Source organism: Cricetulus griseus, chromosome 2 (assembly GCF_003668045.3).
Source record: "Cricetulus griseus strain 17A/GY chromosome 2, alternate assembly CriGri-PICRH-1.0, whole genome shotgun sequence".
In the NCBI taxonomy this organism is placed as follows: Eukaryota; Metazoa; Chordata; class Mammalia; order Rodentia; family Cricetidae; genus Cricetulus; species Cricetulus griseus.
In genome coordinates this window covers 45,028,749-45,051,911 of record NC_048595.1, presented here as the reverse complement: position 1 = coordinate 45,051,911, position 23,163 = coordinate 45,028,749, and the positions used below count along the sequence as shown (strand labels likewise).

At 44.3% G+C, this 23,163-nt stretch overlaps 1 protein-coding gene across 2 annotated transcripts in view; it reads left to right on the top strand.

Annotated features, from left to right (window-relative positions):
• C8b (complement C8 beta chain) overlaps positions 1-22,314 on the top strand; it is a 38,006-nt gene extending 15,692 nt beyond the window's left edge. The window contains exons 5-12 of one of the 2 annotated variants that reach the window (XM_027402332.2): positions 294-426; positions 2,457-2,654; positions 6,121-6,361; positions 9,153-9,281; positions 11,669-11,832; positions 18,392-18,545; positions 19,879-19,947; positions 22,163-22,314. In XM_027402332.2, the coding sequence (XP_027258133.1) occupies positions 294-426; positions 2,457-2,654; positions 6,121-6,361; positions 9,153-9,281; positions 11,669-11,832; positions 18,392-18,545; positions 19,879-19,947; positions 22,163-22,314 (1,240 nt within the window). The remainder of the gene's footprint in view (positions 1-293; positions 427-2,456; positions 2,655-6,120; positions 6,362-9,152; positions 9,282-11,668; positions 11,833-18,391; positions 18,546-19,878; positions 19,948-22,162) is intronic. The other variant, XM_035438946.1, reaches the window with a different exon arrangement.
• Positions 22,315-23,163: the final 849 nt, after the last annotated feature.

The following is a 23,163-nucleotide window of genomic DNA, read 5'->3' as shown; positions in this document are numbered from 1 at the left end:
ACAAGATGACTCCTAACTGAAGGGATTTGATTCCCTCTTGTGACCTCTACACACTGCACCAGGCATGCACATGGTACACAGACATATATGCAGCCAAAACACCCATACATGTAAAATAAAATAACACAGAGTTTTAAAGAAGAGAGTGTTAAGTTGGTATGAACCAGAATGCCAGGGCCTTGCTTGTGGACCAAGAGCTTTGAGTTTCATTCATTGGGAATCTGCTAGCTTCCAACAGAGGTGACCCAACCCCGAATCCTAAGCTTTCCTTCCTGTCTGTGCCTTCCTTCCAGGATAAACCTATTCACAGACACACTCGAGGGCCCAGTTCTCGATCACCGGTATTACGGTGGTGGATGCTCCCCCCACTACATCCTGAACACCAAGTTTAGGAAGCCGTACAACGTGGAAGGCTACACCCCACAGGTAAGGGATAGCCAAGCAGCTGCTGCTGGCAGCGAGGGAATCACTGACTGAGCACTCTGAAGCCTGCTGTCTGTGTAGCTTTTATGTACCCCTTTCTCTTGGAGCCCCAATATCTTCTGGTATCAAGTGTGCGCACCCTTACACAAGACCTTGTGATCACAGTATGCCACGTACAGCAATAGCTGCAGGAGCTGTAATAGCAGTAATGTTGGTATCAAGAGCTATGCTAAAAGCAGAGTTTGGGATGTGGTGCTTGCTATGCAGTCCTAAATGCTCAGTGCCTCTGTTGTCCTATCTTTATACTACAAGTTATAAGCTTCCTCCCTGAAGTGATATGGTCAGTGAGATGATGTGGCTGAGTGGACAGCATTACACCTGCTGCCACAGAGAGTCCTCAGCTCATGTTAACACTTCTTCCCATCACTGCCATGTCCTTGCCTCTTGGGCCAGGCAATGATCTAAGTACTTAAAGTTATAAAATGATGTACTCTTGGGGCCGTAACAATGGCACAGTGATTAAGAGCAATTGCTGCTCTTACAGATGACCCGAGTTCAGTTCCTGGAATCCACATGAGGTGGTTCACAACCATCTGTAACTCCAGTTCCAGAGGATCTGATAGCCTCTTCTGGCCTCTGTGGGCACCTTCATTTACAGATACACATACATACACACACCTTTAAATAATTAAATAAAATGCTGCAACCATATAAATCTGTACTATGTCTCATATATACTCCCAGACACACCAGTCACAAAGTAGAGTGTGGAATGCACCATGTAGATACACTACCAGAACCCTTGTCATCTAATGGGAAGATGTTTTCTTCAGGTCCCTCGTCTGTGAAGTAAGGGGGGGGTTGACTGAGAAATTCATCTAGGTGGTGGTTTTCATGACCAAACATCCATAATTCTGAAGGTTGGGAAACTTCCTATCTCCTCCTCCCCCTTTTTGGTCCTTTTTGTAGCACATACTGGCCATCAAAAGGAAGAAACAGCCTAGGACTAAACAGCCCTTCCATCAAGTTGTCTAGTAAATTCCTTCAAACTTTGCTTTCCAAGGGCACATTTGCAGGAGCCAGATCCCAGCCCAGACATCGAATGCAGCTTTCAGCTTCTCCTCACCTTAGCCAGCATTGAGTGAAAGCTCTCACAGGCTCCTGTGTGAGCCTGGTCCTCAGGACAGGTCTAAGGAGAGGGACAACTGTCATGTCCATTTTATACAGTGCCAGTATTCCAGAAGACCCCCTTTAGGCCATGTCTACATCATCACTGTTCCCTTCCTGTGCTGCGGACTTTTATAGAAATGACAAGTATCCAGATGCCCGTGGGAGTGGAGGTGGAGATAACTGGTCACTCCAGGCCCATTGAGGTACTGACTCTGGCAGTTGCCCTTGCAAGAACAATGAGCACTAATGACTTAGCATACAGTTCTCTTAAGTTCTCTAAGACAAGCGGACAAATCGATTTTCACTCCCCGGCTGCCACCTCAGTCTTACATCATTAGTGCACCACACTCCTCATGGCACCTCCTTGGCTTGTGACTCCACATTTAGATTTGCTCATTCCAGCCTAACCGGCATGCTGTCCCAAAATGACCACCCCACTCCTTCCTCTCTTGGATCATACTTGCAGTAAGCCACAGTTTGGAACAAAAGATTCAAAAGCCTCCATAGTCCAGAAGGTTCTTTTATAACACCTGCTCGTTTCTCTTACTCTCACGCCTTCTGATAAATCTGCACTGGCAACCAGGAACTTGCTGAGACCCTCCCACTTTCATGCACCAATCCACAGCCCTGGACTCCTCCACACCCTGCATTCCTGCCAACTGAAACCCAAGTCAAACTCCAACTTGAGCATGAACTGTAGTATTGAATATGTCTATCTCTCTGGCTGGCGCAGGGGTCCTGAGGTAGGGATGCAAGCTGTCCCTGATAGTTTTGTGTTTCCAGAGTCGCTAGCACACAGTGAATGCCTGATGAAAATTCCAACCAAAGCATATTAAAAAACATATTTTCTTTTCTTCATATAGACCCAAGGCAAATATGAATTTGCACTTAGAGAATATGAATCATATTCAGATTTTGAACGCAATGTGACAGAGAAAACAACCAGCAAGTCTAGTTCCAAGTTTGGTTTTAAAATAATTGGCCTATTTGAGCTTGGATATAAAGAAGACAGCAACAAAGGCAGACATTACATTAGCAGAACCAAACGATTCTCACACACTGTAAGTACCTGTCTGAGCCTTTCATTTGCTTACTTTTAAGCAATGTTTTTATTTCCTCTTTGAGAAGTTCATAAACATATTTTGATCATATTCATTCCCTCTCCCCAACCCCTCCCAGGTCCTCCCCCACACCCCTTCCTACCCAACTTAAAGTTCTCTCTTGCTCTTGAAAAATATCAGTGTATTGCTTTTAAATATATATGTGTTCTTTTATGCTCACAGATGTGTCTGAATTCCACATTATCCCTGGTTCAAGTGAGCAAGAAAGTTTCTGTTGTCCTGCAAATCCTATCATAAATAACATGTTAGTCTCACATTGATTTACTTTTAGGAGACAACAAGGCTAGTAATGTTATTTTCTGTTTTTTGTAAGTCTTTTCCTTTCATTTTTGAATAGCTTAATGTGCAGATTTGCCCCCAATAAAACCCATTTGGAGGTTTTTTAACCCACTGTAATTTGACTTTAGTTTGAGATAAATGTCTGGAAAGTGACCCCACTCTTCTGTGACTTCCTAGATGTCTGGTGGGGTATCCTTACCATTACCCCCTCTTTCTCCTACTTTATTTCTACCTCTTATCAGTTCCCCCACCCGAGCTTACTAGCCCAGGCTGCTCTCTCTGACTTGTGTTCCCCTGATACACAGTCACTTGACTCCTACCTTGCCCCAGAGACATCCTGAATTACTAATCTAATCATTGTCTATTCCTTGGTGACCACAAGGTAAGTCAAAGCCAGTGACTTAGTGGGAAAACAGCAATGGGAGAGGGAAGAGATTGAGGTATTTTGTTAAAGAAACAGGTGATAGGCAGATTTGAGACTGAATTCTGGAATAAAGAAGGTACATATTTTTGACTAGTTACTGAGAATTTGCACTTGGGAGTGATATAATTAGTCTAAAGAGATATGAAAGAAAAGAGAACAAGATCTAGAGTCTACAGTGATTTATATGAAAAAACAAAACACGAGGGGCTCCAAAAGTCCCCACTCCAGATATAGTCAGCAGCAGAAAATGGGTGGTCAGCATTAATTAGTCTGTAGCTGTCTTCCATCTGTTGACTCATCTTATGGGGGACAGATCTGTTTCTTTCTTCTCTAGACAGAGTGGCACATAGTAGGCACTCACCGCTGAGCTGTAGGAATGGAGGACAGAACTGAGCACAGAAATTGACTTTATTATGAGGAAAACAGTGGTACCAACATGCCCTGCCTTCTCCTCATCCTCCCCCATCCTTACCTCACCTTCCTGATTCAAATAGCCAGTTTGGCAATGCTAGCATGTATATAACCTGACATGGGCCTTGGGTCCTAAAATTCTACAAGGCTCTTTTTGTTCAGTTAGATGTATTATCTCAAAAGCAGGTATCTTTATGGGTCACAGAGTGATAATTTGGTCCATGTATGCAAGGTATGGTGACCAAATAAAAGTGATTATCATTTCTGTTTCTTTGATTTGTAAATTTTTTGTTGGGTACCTTCAAACTTTTCTCTTGAAGCTCTTTATAAAATATATAACAAATTGTGCTTGCCTTCATATTCTCAGTCTAGTGGGAGATGTAAGCTTTTATAACAATAAATCACCTAATCATATATATCAGCTGCAATATAGCACAGGGAAGTTATAAAGGAAATATGAGTGATGTGTTCTTCAAGCTTAGAAAAGGCAAGGGTACCTGGGACTTCCAGGGATGGTATAAAACAGGCAAGGGCCAAACAAAGAATTGAAAGACAAGTAAACTCATGTCCAGAAGAAAGGGAAAAACCTAGAAGCAGTGGGAACAATAGCTACACGGACACTTCATACAGGTTTGGGGATCAGTACAGTGTGGCTGATGGAAAATGGACAGACATGGAGAGCAACACTCAATGTCAGGGTGGCTGATAGCAGTCAGAGAACTGGTGGATGGAATGTGAAGGTTATATAGCCAAAGTAAGAGAGTTGATTGTGTCTGAAGGCAACAGTGAACCAATGAACCCATGTTTGTTTATTTTGTTTTGTTTTGTTTTGTTGCCTGGAGGACTATTATCATAATGTTATCAGAGGTTCAGGATCTTGACTCTGACTAGGGCACTGAAAGTAGATTAGCAAGAGAAGGGAGAGCAAAGAGGAAGTTTTATAACAATATGTCAACTGAAATAACAGTCATAAAATACTGTCAGAGAATGCCTTTGTGTATTTGGGAACCACAGAGTATTGCAATGGGAGTGAGCATGTTATTGTAAGCTATATGTGTTCTCAAGGGGATTAAAGCAAGGTAAGTTTTTAAAGGCAAAAATGAGGAGGATTGCAGACAAAAAACCTTTGCCACAGGTTACTAACACCAATCTGAAGCTGGGCAGTACTGGTCAAAGGCTCTTGAAGGCATGTATTTTTGTGGATGGTTTCTGTGGCTGTCTTCCATGGCAGCTCCTATTATTAGACAATACTGAATGAATACCCTTCCTTTATAACTTCCAGGCCTGATGTATTTTTTACTTGCCTTTTGTTGGAGCTGACGGTCAACTCCACTTTGACAACTTTCATAAAGCTGCAGAGAGGAGATAGAGTCTAGGACATTTGGAAAAGGCATGAATCAAGTTCCCAGTGACTGCTTAGGTCATCACAGTGGGAGAAAAGGGTTCTGAACCACTGAACAGGACTAGAATGGGATGACAGCAAGCCAGGTCGGACCAAATTGGAGGTTTTAGTGACAGTGTGTGCAAGGCGGAATAGCTCTTTAGAGCTGAAGGACTTGGTTGGAATAGAGTAACCCCCCACCGTTTCCACCATCCCTGTTTTCCCCCATACAAGGAGCCATCACCTCACATGTGGTGATCCTGAGCTCTCATCTGGTACCACTAGCCTTCAGTCTATGCCATACCTCCAGGAGACACCAGACTTTTCCTGGAAAGGACCAGAGCAAATAATTAAGGCTTTACACAATACACAAAGGTCTCTGTTGTACCTACAAAACTTTTCCACTGCAGTGTGACAGACACTGTAGACAATATGTAAGTGAATGAGAATGGTAGTGTTTGCAAAACAGGCAGTAGAGTGTCCTACAGCCCTGGTTTACTGACACCTGCCACAGTCACCTATTGTTATACTTGGGTGGTTTGGGTTTGTGTTCTCAAATGATGTAAGCAAATGCTTGAGGCTAAGCAAATTCTACCCCCATCTGAGTGGCCTCAAGTGGCCATATTCACTCTTCAGTGCAGGTTTCTGATTCTCCTTCTGTCTTCATTTGCTCCCATGATGAGATGAGATCACTGCTCATCCAAGCCAAACAGGAAGGGATGCTGGATTATTTATGAGAATTGAAATCTTCTCAAAGGGACCCTCTTCCCTTAGATATCCTAAAGGAATCACAAGCATGATGACCCCCCCCCCCGGGGCAAGAACAGCGGATGGTATTTGTAAAGTTCATCTTTCCATTCACGATTCCTAACTGTAAAGGTCTGTTTTTCCCATGTTGGTATTTCATCTAGAACAGCAAGTTTCTGCACGCACGCTCTGTCCTTGAAGTGGCCCATTACAAGCTCAAGTCCAGAAACCTCATGCTCCATTATGAATTCCTCCAGAGGGTGAAGAGCCTGCCCCTAGAATACAGCTACGGGGAGTACCGAGATCTCCTTCGTGACTTTGGAACTCACTTTATCACTGAGGCCGTGCTTGGAGGAGTTTACGAGTACACGCTTATTATGAACAAAGACATCATGGAGCGAGGAGGTGCCCTGCCCAAGGGACACACCTGTCCTGGCCAGCACAGGAGGGATAGTGATAAAGTCATAATTAAATGCCTGGGGGAAGAGTCCTGAGCGAGGGCCCTATGTTCTGCCCCTGACCAAGCTGTACCTCTAGAGATGTCTTGGTCTTTATGCTTCTCTCTTTGGCTTAGCATGTCTGTCCTCCCAGTGCAGCCCTCTCTTTGGATGACTCTCTGTTCCATAGCTACCATAGCTTCTATATCCAATCAGATCCAAGCTTAAATACCGAGTCACGTATTCGTCCTTGGTCACTGGATCAATATACCTGGTTTCTTCTGTAGTTTTCACATCTCAGAAATGGTTCCACCATCCAGCCAGAGGTACAAGCCAAAAGCTTTTCAATTCTCCAACAAGTTTTTGCAGATCTACCTCCAAATTTCTTTTTAATTTTTCATGTGTTTATGTATATGCGTGTCTACATTTTTTGCATATGTGGGGGTTTGTTTGTACATAATTACACATGCATATACAGGCCTAAGGTTGATGCCAAGGATAATCCTCTTTTCTTCCACAATAATATTTGAAGCAGAGTCTCTCAGTCAATCCCAGAGCTTGTCGATATGACTAGTCTCCCTAGCCAGCCTGCTGTGGGGATCCCCAGTCTCCATATTTAGGGGTTGCAATTATAGGCAAGGCCACCATGCCCAACTAGCCTTCACATGGGTTTCTGGAGATCCAAATTCTTGTTACTCATTTTGTAAGACAAGCATTCTGCCTGTCCTTTTATTATAAGCCCTAGTCCTTATGTTGGGTTTTACAGTTAATACCATAGGCTCATCCTATGACCACTGGCTTCATTCACACTTGAATTTTAGTGTGAATATGAATTATAGGCAAATATTTGCAGGGATTGATCTGATCCAGTAGGATTGAGGCAAGATGCAAAAGTTCTATCTTTCTACCAACCTTGGAGATGATGCCTGAGGTGCTGGTCCACACATGACACTCATGTCACTTTGGCTAGTGAGGGCTCATATGACTATGGTTCCCACAGATGAATGGTCAAATCCCAATGCTCTTCTCCCTCTCCTCCCATCTTGCCTATAGGCGTTCCAGATCTTTCCAGCTGTCTTCAACTGCCAGTCTAGGCTGCAAACTCTGTTTTCCAATCCAGTATTCTGCCTGAGGATATGGGGCATGGGTTCCATCAGCAGGGCCAGGACCTAGTCAGTTAGAATTCCAATGTGCTTACAAGAGGCCATAGAATTTAAATGCCTGTCTTCAGGACTTGGGTCTACCAAGATCAAAGGTATTGACCTCCAAAAGAGTCATTCCAAAGGTTCTTTCCATGGTTTCTAAAACTGTCCCTCTATAAACAGCCTAGAGAATCATGCAATTCAGAGAAATATACAATTGATGCCACCCTCAGAGTTTCTCCAGAGGACTGGCAAAGAAAGAGAGAGAAAAACCCTGCCATGTTTCATGCACGGTTAGTAAATTTGCATGGCCATAGAGGCTGTTTCTTGTAGCACCCATTATCTCAATGAGATTTGTATTTTTTTAAATATTTTATTTATTATGTATACAACATTCTGCTTCCATGCATATCTGCACACCAGAAAAGGGCACCAGATCTCATAACGAATGGTTGTGAGCCACCATGTGGTTGCTGGGAATTGAACTCAGGATCTCTGAAAGAGCAGTCAGTGCTCTTAACCTCTAAGCTATCTCTCCTGCCCCGAGATTTGTATTTTAATGTTTTGAAATACTCTGGGGAAAACCCTATTCTACATTAATAATGCTGGAAAGCCTAGTAGTCAACAAGCCTCTCTTCCTCAGCCAAATTTAAAACAATTTAGAAAGCTCTTATATGCTATTTTAGCAAACCCCAGAGAGGAAGATACTTTGGGGAGAATGTTAGAATGAGGTAGGAAGGGATCCTCAAATAACGGGTAAATTTGTGATTCACTCCAGGTACTTTCAGACTTACGTATGTATTACTTCAACCAATTAATGTGGACTTTCTCCTTCATTATCAAAGATCAAAGAAATGTAGCCCAGGGTGGGCAGAGGGTGGAGCTGCCTTATAGCCACTGAATCAGTCACTAGGTACCTGTGCTGGTTAGTCTAATGTCAACTGGACACAAGCTAGAGTCATCCGAGAAGAGGGAATGTCACTTAAGAAAATGCCTCTATAAGATCTACCTGGAAGGCATTTTCTTAATTAATGATTGATGGGGGAGGGCCCAGCCCATTATAGGAGGAGCCAGCCCTTAGCTGGTAGTCCTGAATTCTGTAAGAAAACAGGCTGAGCAGGCCATGGGGAGAAAACCAATAAGCAGCACTCCTCCATGGCCTCTGCATCAGTTCCTGCCTCAAGGTTCCTGTCCTGTTTGAGCTCCCATCCTGACTTCCTTTGATGGTTAACTGTGATGTGGGCATGTAAGCTAATTAAACACTTTCCTTGCCAACATGCTTTTGGTCGTGATGTTTCATCACAGTAACAGTAACCCTAACTAAGACAGTACCTGATGAGGAGTCTGGTTTTTAGAGGATAGCTCTGAACACCTGACCTCATTGAAGGCTGCAACTATCCTCAGAGACCAAAGAGGAGGCTAGAGCAGGAACTTGGGACTGAGCTCTGTGGGATCTCTGCCCTGCCCCCTATACTTCTTAGCTCCAGATTGAGGACATGTTTATTTGAACCCAGGACTCTATGACACCAGGAAGGGTTAGGGTTAGAATCAATCATAGGAAAAGGGACAGAGTAAATGACCTAGTAGATCACTGGCATCTTTTCCTTCTTCCTTCAGATTACACTTTTGACAGTGTTTCTTCCTGTATTGAAAAACAATTCAAAGTTGGTGGTGCCGTCTCTAAAGTCTACCTCAAATTTGGCGCGTCAGAAAAGAAATGCAATGATACTCTGAATGAAATCAAAGGTGAGACAGACTCATGTGACTTCTGCGCTTACAGCATTTCTCTCCCTGGAGCCATTGGTCCAGGCTTGCTTTAAGAATGGGATACTCCAAAGCTTTTCAATGAAAACAATAACCAACCTACTTCTGACTGGTGTAATGAAATTACAAAATTGAATAAGGTTGACCTCCCATTTTCATCTGAGCATGTGGGGTAAGTAAAAGGGAAAGGGACCATACTCAGGCTGAAACCTTAAGGCCAAGTTTCCAGAACTGTGAACTATAACCTGAGTATGAGTTCTACAGCATCATAGTGCTAATAGCATCATTCTGCCCTAGAGGCTGAGAGAGATAGAATGCTAGGGGCCAAGGCAAGGTGGCAGAGGCTGGGCCTTACCTGAGACAAGAGAGATTAGGAAATCTGGCACAGTATCAGCCATATGGCAGGAAAAGACAGGCTTGAGTTGGAGGTAAATCCAGCCTGGATGGGGAGCCATGTCTAGGAGCAGATCCCTGTATGCAGTATGGGGAGTTGAGAAGCTAGCACATGTAGAGTAGGAATGAGGGTGGACGACAGTGTTCTGATCCTAGCTCTCCTGCTTCCTCCCAGTTGTCTTTGTACTGTGCTGCCTGCCATGTGGTGAATCCCACAGTAGACACAGTATACAGAAAAGCACAAACACAGGAATTAGCTGCTAGCCTAGAGCAGCCACTTACACTTGAGACTGAGTTGCTGATGAAAGACCCCTGCCCCTTAGCTCTTAAGTTTGCCTCCTCCTCCGGTCGGCAGCTGATGGGGCGAGCGGCGGATGCCTCGCTCCTGTGCCTCCCCAATCTCCACCCCCGCCGGCCTCCACTTCCCCCGCCGCCGCACGTCCGGCCGCCGGTTCCCTCCAAAGCTGGTCCACCCCAGCAGGGCCCGCGCCCCCGGCTCGTCCGCCTGGCACCACGCCCCGGGGCTGGGGCCGAGCAAGGAGCCCGCAAGGAGGCACGAGGGCGAGCACCAGATGGGCCTGCACGAGGGTGAGCACCAGGTGGGCCAGCACGAGGGCGAACACCAAGTGAGCCTGCCCGGGGCCCCGCCCCCGCGCCCCCGCCCGATGGGGAACACTCCGTCCCAAGGTCTCCGCCCCCAAGGTCAGCCATCTGGCTGCGGAGGGGGGAATTGAGTCTGTTGTACCAGACACCAGACCTTGAGAATATGCTGGTCTGGAATGGCTCTGTGCCTCACCTGAACCATCCAATAGAAATGACTCTGTACTTTGCCTCATTTGAATGACTCTGTATTTCACCTCATTTGAATGACTCTATACTTCGCCTCATTTGAATAACCCTGAGTAGCGCCTCATTTACATTGACCAATGGGAATAGCTCTGTACTGCGCCTCATTTGAATTATCCAATAGAATCCCTGCTTCTCGCTTACGCTTTTTTGCTATATAAGGACCCCTCTCCCTTGGCTCGGCGCGCTTGGCCTCACAGAAGCTAAGTCGCCCCGGGTACCCGTGTCTCCAATAAAGCCTCTTGCAGTTTGCATCCAAGTTCGTGGTCTCGCTGATTCCTGGGTACGGGTCTCCTTCTACGAAAGTACCTCTTCGGGGGACTTTCACTGATATTGTTGATTATTTGTCCCTTGTGGTGGGGCAAGATGCGTTAAACTCTTGTAGCTTAGTGTCTATACAGGTCCCTGAACAGAACATTGCCAGCACCTACAAAGACGAACTAATTACAATGCCTCTCTTCCTGTCTGTCCCCCTACTCACCAATCTATTATCTGTCTTATATCTATCTGTCATCTATTTATCTATATATCTATTTACCTATCATCTTTCCATGTATCTATCATCTATGTACAATTTTCTTTATTTATCTATCATCAATCATCTTTTTCTATCTCTCATATACTAATTCAATCACTTGCATTTGTATATTTTCAAGATGAATCTTCCATCCTTGTTCTCATTTGTGCTATGCATGACTGGGCAAGTTTCCAGTTGCCCTGGGCACCATCACTTCCCTATGGTCAGGAACACAGCTTCTTTTCCCATGTCTCCTAGACATGCTTACTAAGAATCATGGCATCCTGTAGGGGAAGCTGTAGCCACGCCTACTTAGGGGCTGGCTACAGGTGTGCCTGACCACGCTTGTGAGGGCGTGGTCAGAGTGACGTAGTGTGACTGCGTTTGTGCTTTCGATTTCACTTTGCTTCTTGCTGTACAGACTGATGCCACGCCGGCTGGCTAGGTCTCTCTGTAAGTAAGGATTTTCCCTATTAAATACCCTTATATTTTTACCTGACTCCGTATTGGTAATTTCCCACTATAGCATCCCAACTGTTTGTTTAGCTGAAGTAAATTCCAAGACATGAAAGTAGATCCCTTGATTCCATGCCACTCTTCCTGTCCATTCCAGACAGAAACAAGAGGAACACCATGGTAGAAGACTTGGTAGTTCTTGTGCGAGGAGGGACAAGTGAATACATCACCACCTTGGCATACAGAGAGCTGCCAACAGCTGAACTGATGCGGGAATGGGGAGATGCTGTGCAGTACAACCCAGCAATTATCAAAATCAAGGTACGTGCAGCCACTACCCCCACTCCACCTCTGTGTGGAACATTGGTTCTGAGAATCTACTGTGAACTGTGGAGATCATCAAGGCACAGTCCCCAATCTTGAGTTACTCACATTATAGGAGAAATAGATGTGGGAAGAACAGGTTAGAACACAGCACTCCATGCCACCTGAAGATTCCAAACTCATCCCTTGGGCTCCAAGTTACTAAGGAAATTAGCATTTGCCATGCTATAGGAAGATACCAGAGGAACACAAAGACATGACAAGGTGAAAGAGGCACCTAGGAAGGACAGCAAATCAACAGCATGCATACCCATCTCCTAGGATAGGACAGGATGTCATAATGGTAACTAAGGTGTTTGAAGCACCTACTGAGTTTACAGTGTTCTGCTAGGGTATTAGGAATATTACCTAGAGTAATGCTTTCTTGTCTGCATGTCAAATGTGTTTGCCTTCTTTTGTGGCAAGTCAAGGGTCAGAAAGGTCATGCCAATCTGCGGCTGTTCAAGAATCTCTTAGGTCTAGACAAAAGAGTCTTCTTTTCTCCCCCATATGGGCTTGGGGGATAGGAAAATAATGATTCTCACCACCTGACTCCCACACAAGAAGAATCCTGCAACTGTAAATAAACTAAAGAGATGCTTGTTAAAACAGGACTGTCACAACACATCAGCAAAGGTAGGTCCTTGCCTGTGGGGACGTCTGCATGGTACCCATAGCATGCCTTACATCACTCTCTTCTTGCTGGTGCCTCTACTGTCATTGATGGATCATTATTTGCCCCTGAGAGTTCTCTTTGCAGTCAAAGAGGGTAACTGGGAGACTGGACCTAGTTGAGAGACTCTGCAGTCCTGACCCTGATGATTTTCCAACAGGACCTGTATTTGTGTGTCAAGTGCATGACTCCACAGAACAAGAAGGCTGTCATTCAATACTTCTGTATTTTGTCACTAGTGACACTCACTGCAAATCACTGACAATCACGAGAGAGATCCAGCTAGCCATGGGTTGCAGGTAGCTCCAGAGGAATTTAAGATTGACTGATGCCATGGTGACATTAGATGGCATCACAGCCCAGTGTGAGAGAGGACAGGGAGTTCAGATAAAACTAGGCATCTGAATTTGTGTTCTGTACTATGATATCCTATCTGATATCTGTTAAAACTGAGACCTAGGGAGGATGGTGGCTTGGTTACCCAGTGAGGCCAAATGTGCCTGCCTGGGCTAGGGATTGATAAGGTCAAACTGGTTATATCAAGTGGGGCATGATGGAGGAGAGTGATGTAAGGAGCACAGCAGGAGAGGTGAAGAAGTGCAAAAGACTTCCATGCACCTCTGTGCATCTGTCATCTGCTCTGCAAGCATGTTTATCCATCCCCTGCTTCAGGCATTCTCTCTGGTCTCAGAAACTGCAGGCTGCCTTCACATTGTCTCAGAATATGGCCTCTTCACAGAGGCAGCTTTCCAGGAGGAGTGATGGCTGATTTTTCAGGACAGCAGAGCCTACTGGATAAACAATTCCTATGCTACTGCCTGGGTATAATAAAATGCCCTTTGAGAAGACCTGAGATGAGATTTCTGCAGATGCAAGGTATGCAAGCAAGAACTAGCTCATGTTATTTCCTGGTAAACACAGACAGGGAGAGGTGGCACCTTGTTAAAAGAAGAGTTAGAGATGGCAATGGATAAATAAAGAGATTTTTTTAGAACAAAAAAGATGGAAATTATGTTCAAGCTGCAGAAAATGAGCACATGTCTATAAAATAGAAAAATGGAAGTAAATTTGAGAATGCATTTGCTTTGTGACAACAATAAAATTCAAGAAAATGAGGAATTTATGAAATAAAAATAGAAGCTGAGCTGTTTAGACACTAATCAGATGAAAAGAAAGTAGCTGGATGTGGGGAACCAAGAGCTCAATGGCAGAATTAAAACCCACATTGGAAACTATAAAGAACAGAATTGACACTGCAGAAAATTGAGTCAGTGATGTGGAAGGTACTATAAAAATGCTCTTATAATGCAGAAACAAAAGACAAAGAGATTAAAACAGTGATGTAAAAGAAATATGATGGATAGAGTACAGAAGGAGAAATCTAAGACACAAAGACTCCTTCCTGAGCAAGCGACAAGATTAAATGTGCGCACACATTCATCAGGTACACAGTGGAGAACCTGCCCTGCACTGACAACACAGGATGAACACAGAATTGAAACCTGAGCAGAAGTACTGAACACAAAACAATACTGCAACACACCCTGCTGACATGTTTTGCTTTTAGGAACAAATGTATCCCCCAGGAGTAAAAAAATCAAACACTGAAGCCATTATAACACGCAGTGTACCAGAGACCCTGGTCTTTAAAGGGAACAACTTGCAACCTGGTAAGATGTTCCTCATCGGGTGAACTCCAAAGGCATTTTGAGACAAAACAAAAAAGGGTTGTCAGACTTAGCTGATGAAAATACTGAGTATCCAGCATTGAACTTCAGATAAATAAGGAATGATTCTCTTGGGATAAAAATCTCTGGTGTATTGTACCAAATGTACTTATTCTTCAATTATTCCTTGTCTGACTTTTAAATAGAATTGGCCTGTCATCTGCATATGCTTCTGCATAGGTCAAGGTAGCAAGGTGGTAGGGTTGGACTAAAGCTGACGATGACTTTGCATTGTCTAGGGTAGAAGAAAACATATGAGTGGTGCTTACACAGAGGTCATACTACAGAGAAACAACCTCAGCATCTTAGTTCAATATGAGTTAACTTCCCAATTACACATGCCCAAGAAGTATTGGGAAGAGTGTTCCACCAATATGGACATTCAAACACTCAGACACAGATGATAATGTCTCTGAAGATTGCCAGAAGTCTTAAGTTACTTCTCTCTCTGCTCCTACTCACCTGTCAGTGGTCAGAACAAGTCACTCTAAAAGCCTGCTTCTGAGGACCTTCGTCTGAAGACCTCAGCCCTACCATAGAAAAATCTGCCTCTGAGGACTTACAGTCCTATTATGTGCAAACTTTCCTCTAAAGAGATGTACCCCTACTCTGTGCAATTCTGATTTTGAGAAGCTACAACTCTACATGTTCCTCTCCTGAGATGAAGCCCTACTATGTGCAAAACGGCTTTGGAGGATCTTCAGTCCTATCACATATGAACCTGCTTTTGAGAGGCTATATCCAAAAGGAGGGCTGAAATCTTTGATAAATAGTACTAATGCTTTCAAGAAGCAAATTCATTCAAAAGATTTTCTTGATGCCAGGCGTTGGTGACACACGCCCTTAATCCCAGCACTGGAGAGGCAGAGGCCGTCAGATCTCTGTGAGTTTGAGGCCAGCCTGGTCTCCAGAGCAAGTGCCAGGATAGGCTCCAAAGCTACACAGAGAAACCCTGTCTCGAAAAACAAAACAACAACAACAAAAAAAAAAAAAACAGAAAGAAAGAAAGAAAGAAAGAAAGAAAGAAAGAAAGAAAGAAAAGAATTTTGAAGCAAAAGAAGATATAAAATGCAATGTGTTAACCATTTCAGCTAGGGACTCAGAAGATAACTCACTATACAATCATGTAGACCTGAGTTCAGTCCCCAAGAGCCCTTATTTAAAAAAAAAAAATAACAAGTGGTGGGCTGCATTTGTAATCTAGGTGCTGAGAAGGCAAAGATAGGCAGATTGCTGGGCTCATTGGCCAGCTAGCCTAGCCTAATCAGTGAGCTCCAGGACAGTGAGAGAGTGTCTCAAAACAACACAAGGTGCACAGCTCCTGAACATCATCACCCAAGGTTGACTCAAGGTGTTCTTGTGCACCAACATGAACACATACATGATGTGTGCATCTGCATGTGTGTGCATGCACACACACACACACCACAAAAATGTTAGTAAGCAGGCAGATGGTTCACCATATGTGAACAATGACACAATTCATAAGAAGGATACAATCTCTAGAGAAATGGACACCCATCGGTTGACTAATAAATATCCAAACTTATAGCCTTTATCAATAAAACCTTTTAACCTCTCCAAATAAAATAACATGATAACAGTATTATTTTTACCTATCAAATTGACAGTGATTTAAAATCTGTACTTCTTAAAGCATTATGAGTACTGCGAGGGCCTTTTGTGAGCTAGGATGGCGATATAATTTGGCTGTAGTCTAGGAAGACATTTTAAACCAGTATCTTCATGCTATTAAAAATGTTGATGGTTTTTGATCCAATTATGATTTTTTATAAATATGTATAATTGCTAATCGGCTTTGGTTACTTGGAGTAGCATAAGCTAAAAAAGCAAAGATGCCAATTGAACCCTAAAAAACAGAGGAGCTGAATAAATAGCCAGTCTATCCATGTGTCCTGAAGCTATGGAAAGTCATTTTATCAACACAGGCTGAGTCACACAGGGAGAGCCTTATAAGTGAAAAGTTGAGATATAAAATTGCACTTATTTGCCAATTTGGTGTGATTATCTAACTGTCCATAGGCCTAAAAATATATGCTGACTAACAGGCAACAAACCACAGTATTAACAGTCCAAGCCCACCCTTGGTGGAGGTGACACCTTCGTCAGTCTACTTAGCTTTTCTGTGCCCCAGCTTTTTCAGCTGTCACAGAAGACACAAGACTACTCAATTCTCAGACTGCTATGAATGCTTAGGAATGCGTATGTAGTTCAGCTCCTTGTGGTGACTAGCCGTGGTGACAAATTTGATGTGGTTAAGAACACCAGGATTCACTGCAGAGATTTGCATGGACCATAATAGACATTCTCCAGCATCACCTCTAGATAGTGTGATAAAGGGCCAGTGTGTTAAAGCCCCAAGTGACCCCTGTAGTCAAGATTGAGTATCTAAGGGAGGGGGGCAGAAGAAAGAGGTAGAGGACTAGGGGAAGAGGAGGAAGGGTGGAAGGAGAATGGAGACAGGAAAGCAGACAGTAAGCAAATACTGGGCACAGCCATATTGGCCTAAATGTAAAGGGCTGCCCTGAAGCCCCATTGGGGTTTCTGCTTCACAAAAGCAAACTGTCATGGGAGAGCACATGGGGTGAGACTAGTGATGGGAACTCCTGAGTTGCTCATGTCAACAGTCAACCTAAAGTAGTAGGGAAAACACAGGCTTTGGACTCCAATCTTGGTGGTACCAGGATTGCCATCTTGGTGTTCTTGTTTGTTTGTTTTTCAATGAGTTGTGTAACCACCTGGAGCTTCCCCTCACCCAATAACTGTGCTAATCATCATCATCTCCTGAGGACAGGCCCTTTTCTGAAGCTTATCAGCTCCCAAGGTGCAGTGTATGTGGGAAGTTTATTCAGGGTTAGCTGCCGGCTAGCGCTGTGTCTCGGTAGGAAAACACCATGGTGGTTAAAGTAGGCCTTTCAAGGAGCTCAAAGCAAAAGCCAAAAGCTGACTGTTGAGAACCTTATCAGTGGTGTAAAGCAAGTGCCCCTCCTTCACCCTCCCCTGTGTGTGACCAGCAGGCTGGTCTCTCTGAAAACAGCCTCTGGATCAATTCATTGACCAAAGACCTGTGAGACAATGGGACCTCCAAGGGGCCTTGCTTTGCCCACTGGAGCGAAGGTCAGCGTCAGATGCATTAAGAAATGGAAGCAATTTTCTTCCCACTGGAGGCTTCTATTAGGCATGATTGCCTGCATTTAGACAGACCCTAAACTCTCCAGGGCTGAATTAGGACAGGATCACACACAAAATCTGGAGAGGAACCAGGCCCTGGAGCTGCATCCCTAGCCAAGAGGCCCCTAGAACAGGGCAAAACAGCAGTTTGGCCCTAGTCCTTCTCACCCATGAGGTCACATGCACTGATGCTTATGTGCAGTGACCAGCACCTGCGGTGTCTGCTGGTACTCTTCTAACCTCTGCCCTTTCCCATACCCACTGCCACTGCCTCATTCAGAAACACTTCGGCAAGCCATCTTCTTTACCCTTAATCTGAGACTGTGCCCAAAGAGGGAGAGAGAGAGTGGCACCAAGCCTCTCTCCACCCTGAAAACCATCAAACCAGAGAAGAGATGAAGGCTTTCTGGAGTGAGCTTTTGGATTGTATGAGTGTTTCCCATAGACCTGGAAGGGAATGATGCAAGGACAACAACCCTAAAGTATGCCAAAGAGCTTTCGAAGGATCACCTTCTAGGCACACCAAGACAGATGAGCCCCTTCACTGTCCCCCTCCCCCCACCCCCGTACTTCTCTGCTGGTTTGGTTCTTACTCTGTGAAATCGTATGGGGAAGATGCTCCTTGAGGCTCTGTGAGGTTGTGTCTGGATAAACCTATCATGAATTGAAAATATTGAGGCAGAAATGCATTGTACATTTGTGCCTAGCCCTTAGTAGGTATTCCTTGTTAATTGATTTGAACTTGAATTAAATGAACTTGTATCTCGCAGGTGGGGAAGGCAAGGAGGACAGGTGTCTACCTGCACGCTGAAGCATCTGTCCTGTCCCCTAGGAGCCCTCCTGCATTTTCATTGCCCTCCTTGTCCTTCCCCTGTATCTTTCCTTTGGCCTCTGGTCGATGTGTGTTTTGTCTCTTCTGTCCCAGGCTGAGCCCCTGTATGAGCTTGTGACAGCCACAGACTTTGCCTACTCCAGCACAGTGAAACAGAACATAAAGAAGGCCCTAGAGGAATTCCAGATGGAGGTCAGCTCCTGCCACTGTGCTCCTTGCCAAGGCAATGGAGTCCCTGTCCTGAAAGGTACTACTTTATAGAGCACTGGGTCCTTGGTGGAAGGCAGCACTTGGAGAGAGGCTGGTTCTGGTCACTTTTACTTCCCAATGGGTCAGTATGGTGGCAGCAATTCTGCTCTGGCTGTCAGGGCATCTGTACTCTGGCCTCAGGGGCATCATGGGTGACAGTACCAGTTAGTTGAAACTTGGAGCTGGGAGCATGTGGTCTACCTTTAGGCCAACTATTGATTTAGCCAAACTCTGGGCAAAGAAGAGGACCTGGGCTGACCCAAAGAAATCCTTTGCAAATGTCCTTGCCAATATGAGGTGAGATGATTTGAAGGTGGCATCATGGACAGACTAAAAAAAGAACTTGATACTAATTTTGGGGGGTCATACCCACAATCCTTACAATGGGTGGGGCAAACTGGGAAGAGGAAGGGTATAGTCTCAGGATTGTTATGATGGGCTGTCAATACTGAGGAAGAGTCCATTCCAGAACCCTAACCAGGATAGCAGGAGCCTTTGATTACTCTCCAACTCAGGGAGCCAGCAGGAGTCAGGCAGGGCCCATGTGAACAGAGAAAGCCCAAAGGTTCATAAAAGAAAACATGTTTGAGAGGAGGGAGATTCCAGGCCTAGAGCAGCCCAGGGGGATACGTATGGAGTTTCTGAGACAGGATAGCTGGGAAACAAGGTGTGGCCTGTAGCTTCCTCTGTAAGGCCCCCTCCATGTTGGTCATTTCTCAGGAAGTGAGATCTGCTTAGCAGCTCAGAGTCTGAGCCTAGGATTACTTTAATCTTTCTCACCTTACAAGAAAATGAGAACTAGAAGCTGGTGTCCACTGGCTTGTAGAATAGAGGCAAGGGGTAAAAACGGAGTCAGACATTCATGGGCTCTGTCCTGAGGAGGCATTCTTCATGATCAGGACACTGGGGCAGATTATAGATGGACATAGAGAAGCTCTCCCAAAGGCTCAGCATTTGCCAAAGGTAGGTAGGGTGAGACTCAAAGAGGGAGGAGCTCCCTGGAGGCACTCAAGCAGAGATTAGACTATTACTTGTGGATGATGACTGGCCTCAGTGACTGCTAATGCAGCATCTGATGCTGAAAGCTTATAAATATGAGTCAAAGGTCAGCTAAGGAGCAATTTTCTCAATAGCACCATATAATCCTCATGGTGGCAATGGACACCCTTCGTGAGGACCCCCCTCTGCAGAAAGGAGCCTGTCTTGGCACTACATTTGCATGCTACATACATCCCACTCACTGTTTGGTCCACATATCTACCTGGTGGAAATGCTGTTGCTTGGGATTGAGCTTCTGAGTCCTGGATTCACCCTCTCCCTATTTTCCTCAGGATCACGCTGTGACTGCATTTGCCCTGCTGGTTTCCAAGGCATAGCCTGTGAGGTCACCAATCGGAAAGGTAATGAGTCTTCCAAAGTTGCTTGGGTAAATAGACTCTGGAAAAATGTAGAGAAAGACTAAAAAGAACAAGAGCAAGGCGGGGTGTAGACTAGGGGACGGCCATTATGGTATTCAGGATCCTATCTGGCTCCTTCACGATTTTACTATTTGTACTGTTGACAGTGTGCCATGGTGTAGGACTGCTAATGTGTGACATTCCCAAGCCCTCTTGGGTTGTTGTGAAAAGCATATGTTCTTTTTGTATCATTCAACTTTCAAAATCCAGGATATGTGTATATATTTTTCCTCTGTAGAAACTCCTATAATATGGCCCATCCCTCAGTGGAATTAGTCAATTCCTGTTGTAGATGCCCACAGGATTTTGAAGATATGTACACATAGCCCTTTTCACATTGTATCTTCTCCCCTCCTTCTGTAAGTAATGCCATATCCCATTGATTTCTGTACCTCCTTGACTCAGGAACAGTTGTCTTTCAGTGATAGATAGTAATATAGATAGATAGATAGATAGATAGATAGATAGATAGATAGATAGATAGATGATGGATAGATGATAAATAAATGATAGACAATGTTGATGATAAATAGATAGCCTAATAAATTTCCCTTCCAACTCTCAAATTCTTTGCCCAGTCTGTCATCTAAGAATTATCAAGCTCACATTCCCCTCTCACTTTTATTCCTTCCCAAAACTTTTTGATGATACCCTTAAAATGGACATATCACAACTAACAAAGCATCTGTGCCCTTTTTGGTGTACTAGACACCTTAGCTGAGTTCCTGAATTCAGCTTGAGTTCAGATTTCATCACCATCATTTAATAACCCTGACTTGAACACTCAATCTCTCTGCATCTGTAAAATGGACATGATCCTACTTACTGCCTCACACAGCTGACTTAAGTTTATAAACATTCTTTGCAACAATCCCATGAAGTCAATACTGGTGATATCACCATTATAGAGAAGATGAAGACTAGTGGCCCACCATTCACAGTGAGAGCAAGAACCCAGATCCATGTTAGCAGGTGTGACTTAACTGCACAGCCTTTGAACATGTCCTTCTGCCTCAAAGTTGGCTTTGCTGTCTCCTCCTGCACCTCAACAAGGTCCCAAAGAGTGACCTGCTCAGAGTGTAGGGTCACATGACCACAGTGTTTCTGTTTGGAAGAGACCTCATAAACCATCCACTATAGCACTTTTATATGCACATTACATATATATTATATATATATATATATATATATATATATATATTGGGGAAGCAACTGGTTATGCACCAGTCTCATCTGCAACCTAAGCAATCTTTAAGTAGACAACAAGCACCAGTGATATTCACCTCATTTAAAACATACCTTGTTCACAGTAGTTAATATAGCTCCCATACATGAGAAACTATTCAGCATCCTACAACTGTGAAGTATCTAATGTGGAAACTATCCATCTACCCATCCCCCTCCTATACTCACATCTGCCCATCCATCCATCTGTTCATGCCTCCGTCCACCCGCCCACCCGTTCACCATCTACCTACCCATCTATCCATCAACATGTTTACGCATCCATCCACCAGCCCACTCACCCTTCTATTAACACATTTATGCGTTCATTCTCTCATCCATCCTCCCACACTTGTACATGCATCTATGTGCCTACTTAGCTATCCATCCATCTATCCATCCACCCATCCACCCACCCACCGATCCATCCTCCTAGTATACAATACTTATTTGCAGAAGGCTCTGTATGGCAGCCTAGGTGCTGTGATTCACTGAAGCCAAATCTGGTATAGTCCCTGTCATCCCAAAGATTATGACGCAACAAGAAAGAATAATTCCATTTGAATTATTCCACAAACACATTGAAAGTTTCTATTCAATAGCTTCTACAAATGCTCTGAGAGATTAAAATACAGGAAAGTGGTGAAGATTAAGTTTCCCGAGCTTCTGTGAAGAAATACATGTTTCCTGAGATCTGAAGGGCCAATAGGATTGATAATGTCAATGGGAAAGGAACATTGTTTTCTTTGCTCTTTCCTACCATATTTGCATATTCTATGGTTATTCCTTTCCCAGGGTGCTCCCTGTTTAAAGTGGAGATATTGGGAAGTCAGATCCCAAAGCCTTTTGGCTAATTCACCCAACCCTACCCACCTTCCAGAACAAGAGAACTTAATAAGGACCAATGTGCACTCATTGTCTTTCTTTCTCATAGATGTCCCCATTGATGGGAGGTGGAGTTGCTGGTCTGACTGGTCTGCATGCTCTGGAGGACATAAAACAAGACAAAGGCAGTGCAACAATCCACTCCCTCAAAAAGGAGGCAGCCCCTGTTCAGGCCCTGCTTCAGAAACACTCGACTGTTAGAGAAGGGAGTAGACCCAGCTGGTGACCTGGCACAAGCTCTGGACCTCACACACTTTGCCAGGCTTACCACACATCAGCTCTCACCCAGGGCTGCCACAACAAAAGACAATGCCACCCTGTCCTTCAAAGATTTTAGTTTGTGCAATGCATGTTAATTTGAATAAATAGTGGGTTGAGCAAAACCCTAACTCCGTGCAAGGTAAAGCTTCTTTGTAAATCTCCATTTGCCCACTCTGCACACTTGTTAACCTCACATGGTCTAGGAGCCAGAAATTCTCTTGGTCACCATGTAGTGGCAAAGGTACATAGTAGATGTCTAATAATGAGACAGTAAATTGGTAAGGCGTTGTTCATCCCTTGGTAAGCACATAGTCTTGGTCAGTAAGAAAGACAGCTAGTCCCTATGGAATGATTTCTGTGTGCCACCGATCCATTCCCATGACAACCTTGCAACACAAATATAGGGGAAACAGGCCTGAGAGACTATAGAAACTTTCCCAGGTCATATAATTAAGTGGCAGAATTGTGCAGCAAATGGGGCTCCTGAATTTTAAATTCTTAACTATGAGGCTTGTCTCCTTTTCTGAATGAACATATGGTTAGCAAAGAGCTGTTCATGAAATAATATGCAGCAGAAAGCATGGGGTGTGTGTGTGTGTGTGTGTGTGTGTGTGTGTGTGTGTGTGTGTGTGTGTGTGTGTGTGTGTGTGTTTTCTTGTGCATTTCATAGTCCTGCCAAGCCTCTGCCTGTTGCCTTGTCAAGAGAGTGGCTTTGGGTCCCTTAGCTGCTTGATGCTCAGTAGAGGAAACAAAGCCTGTGGCAGTGGAAATCATGGGATAGATCTGGAT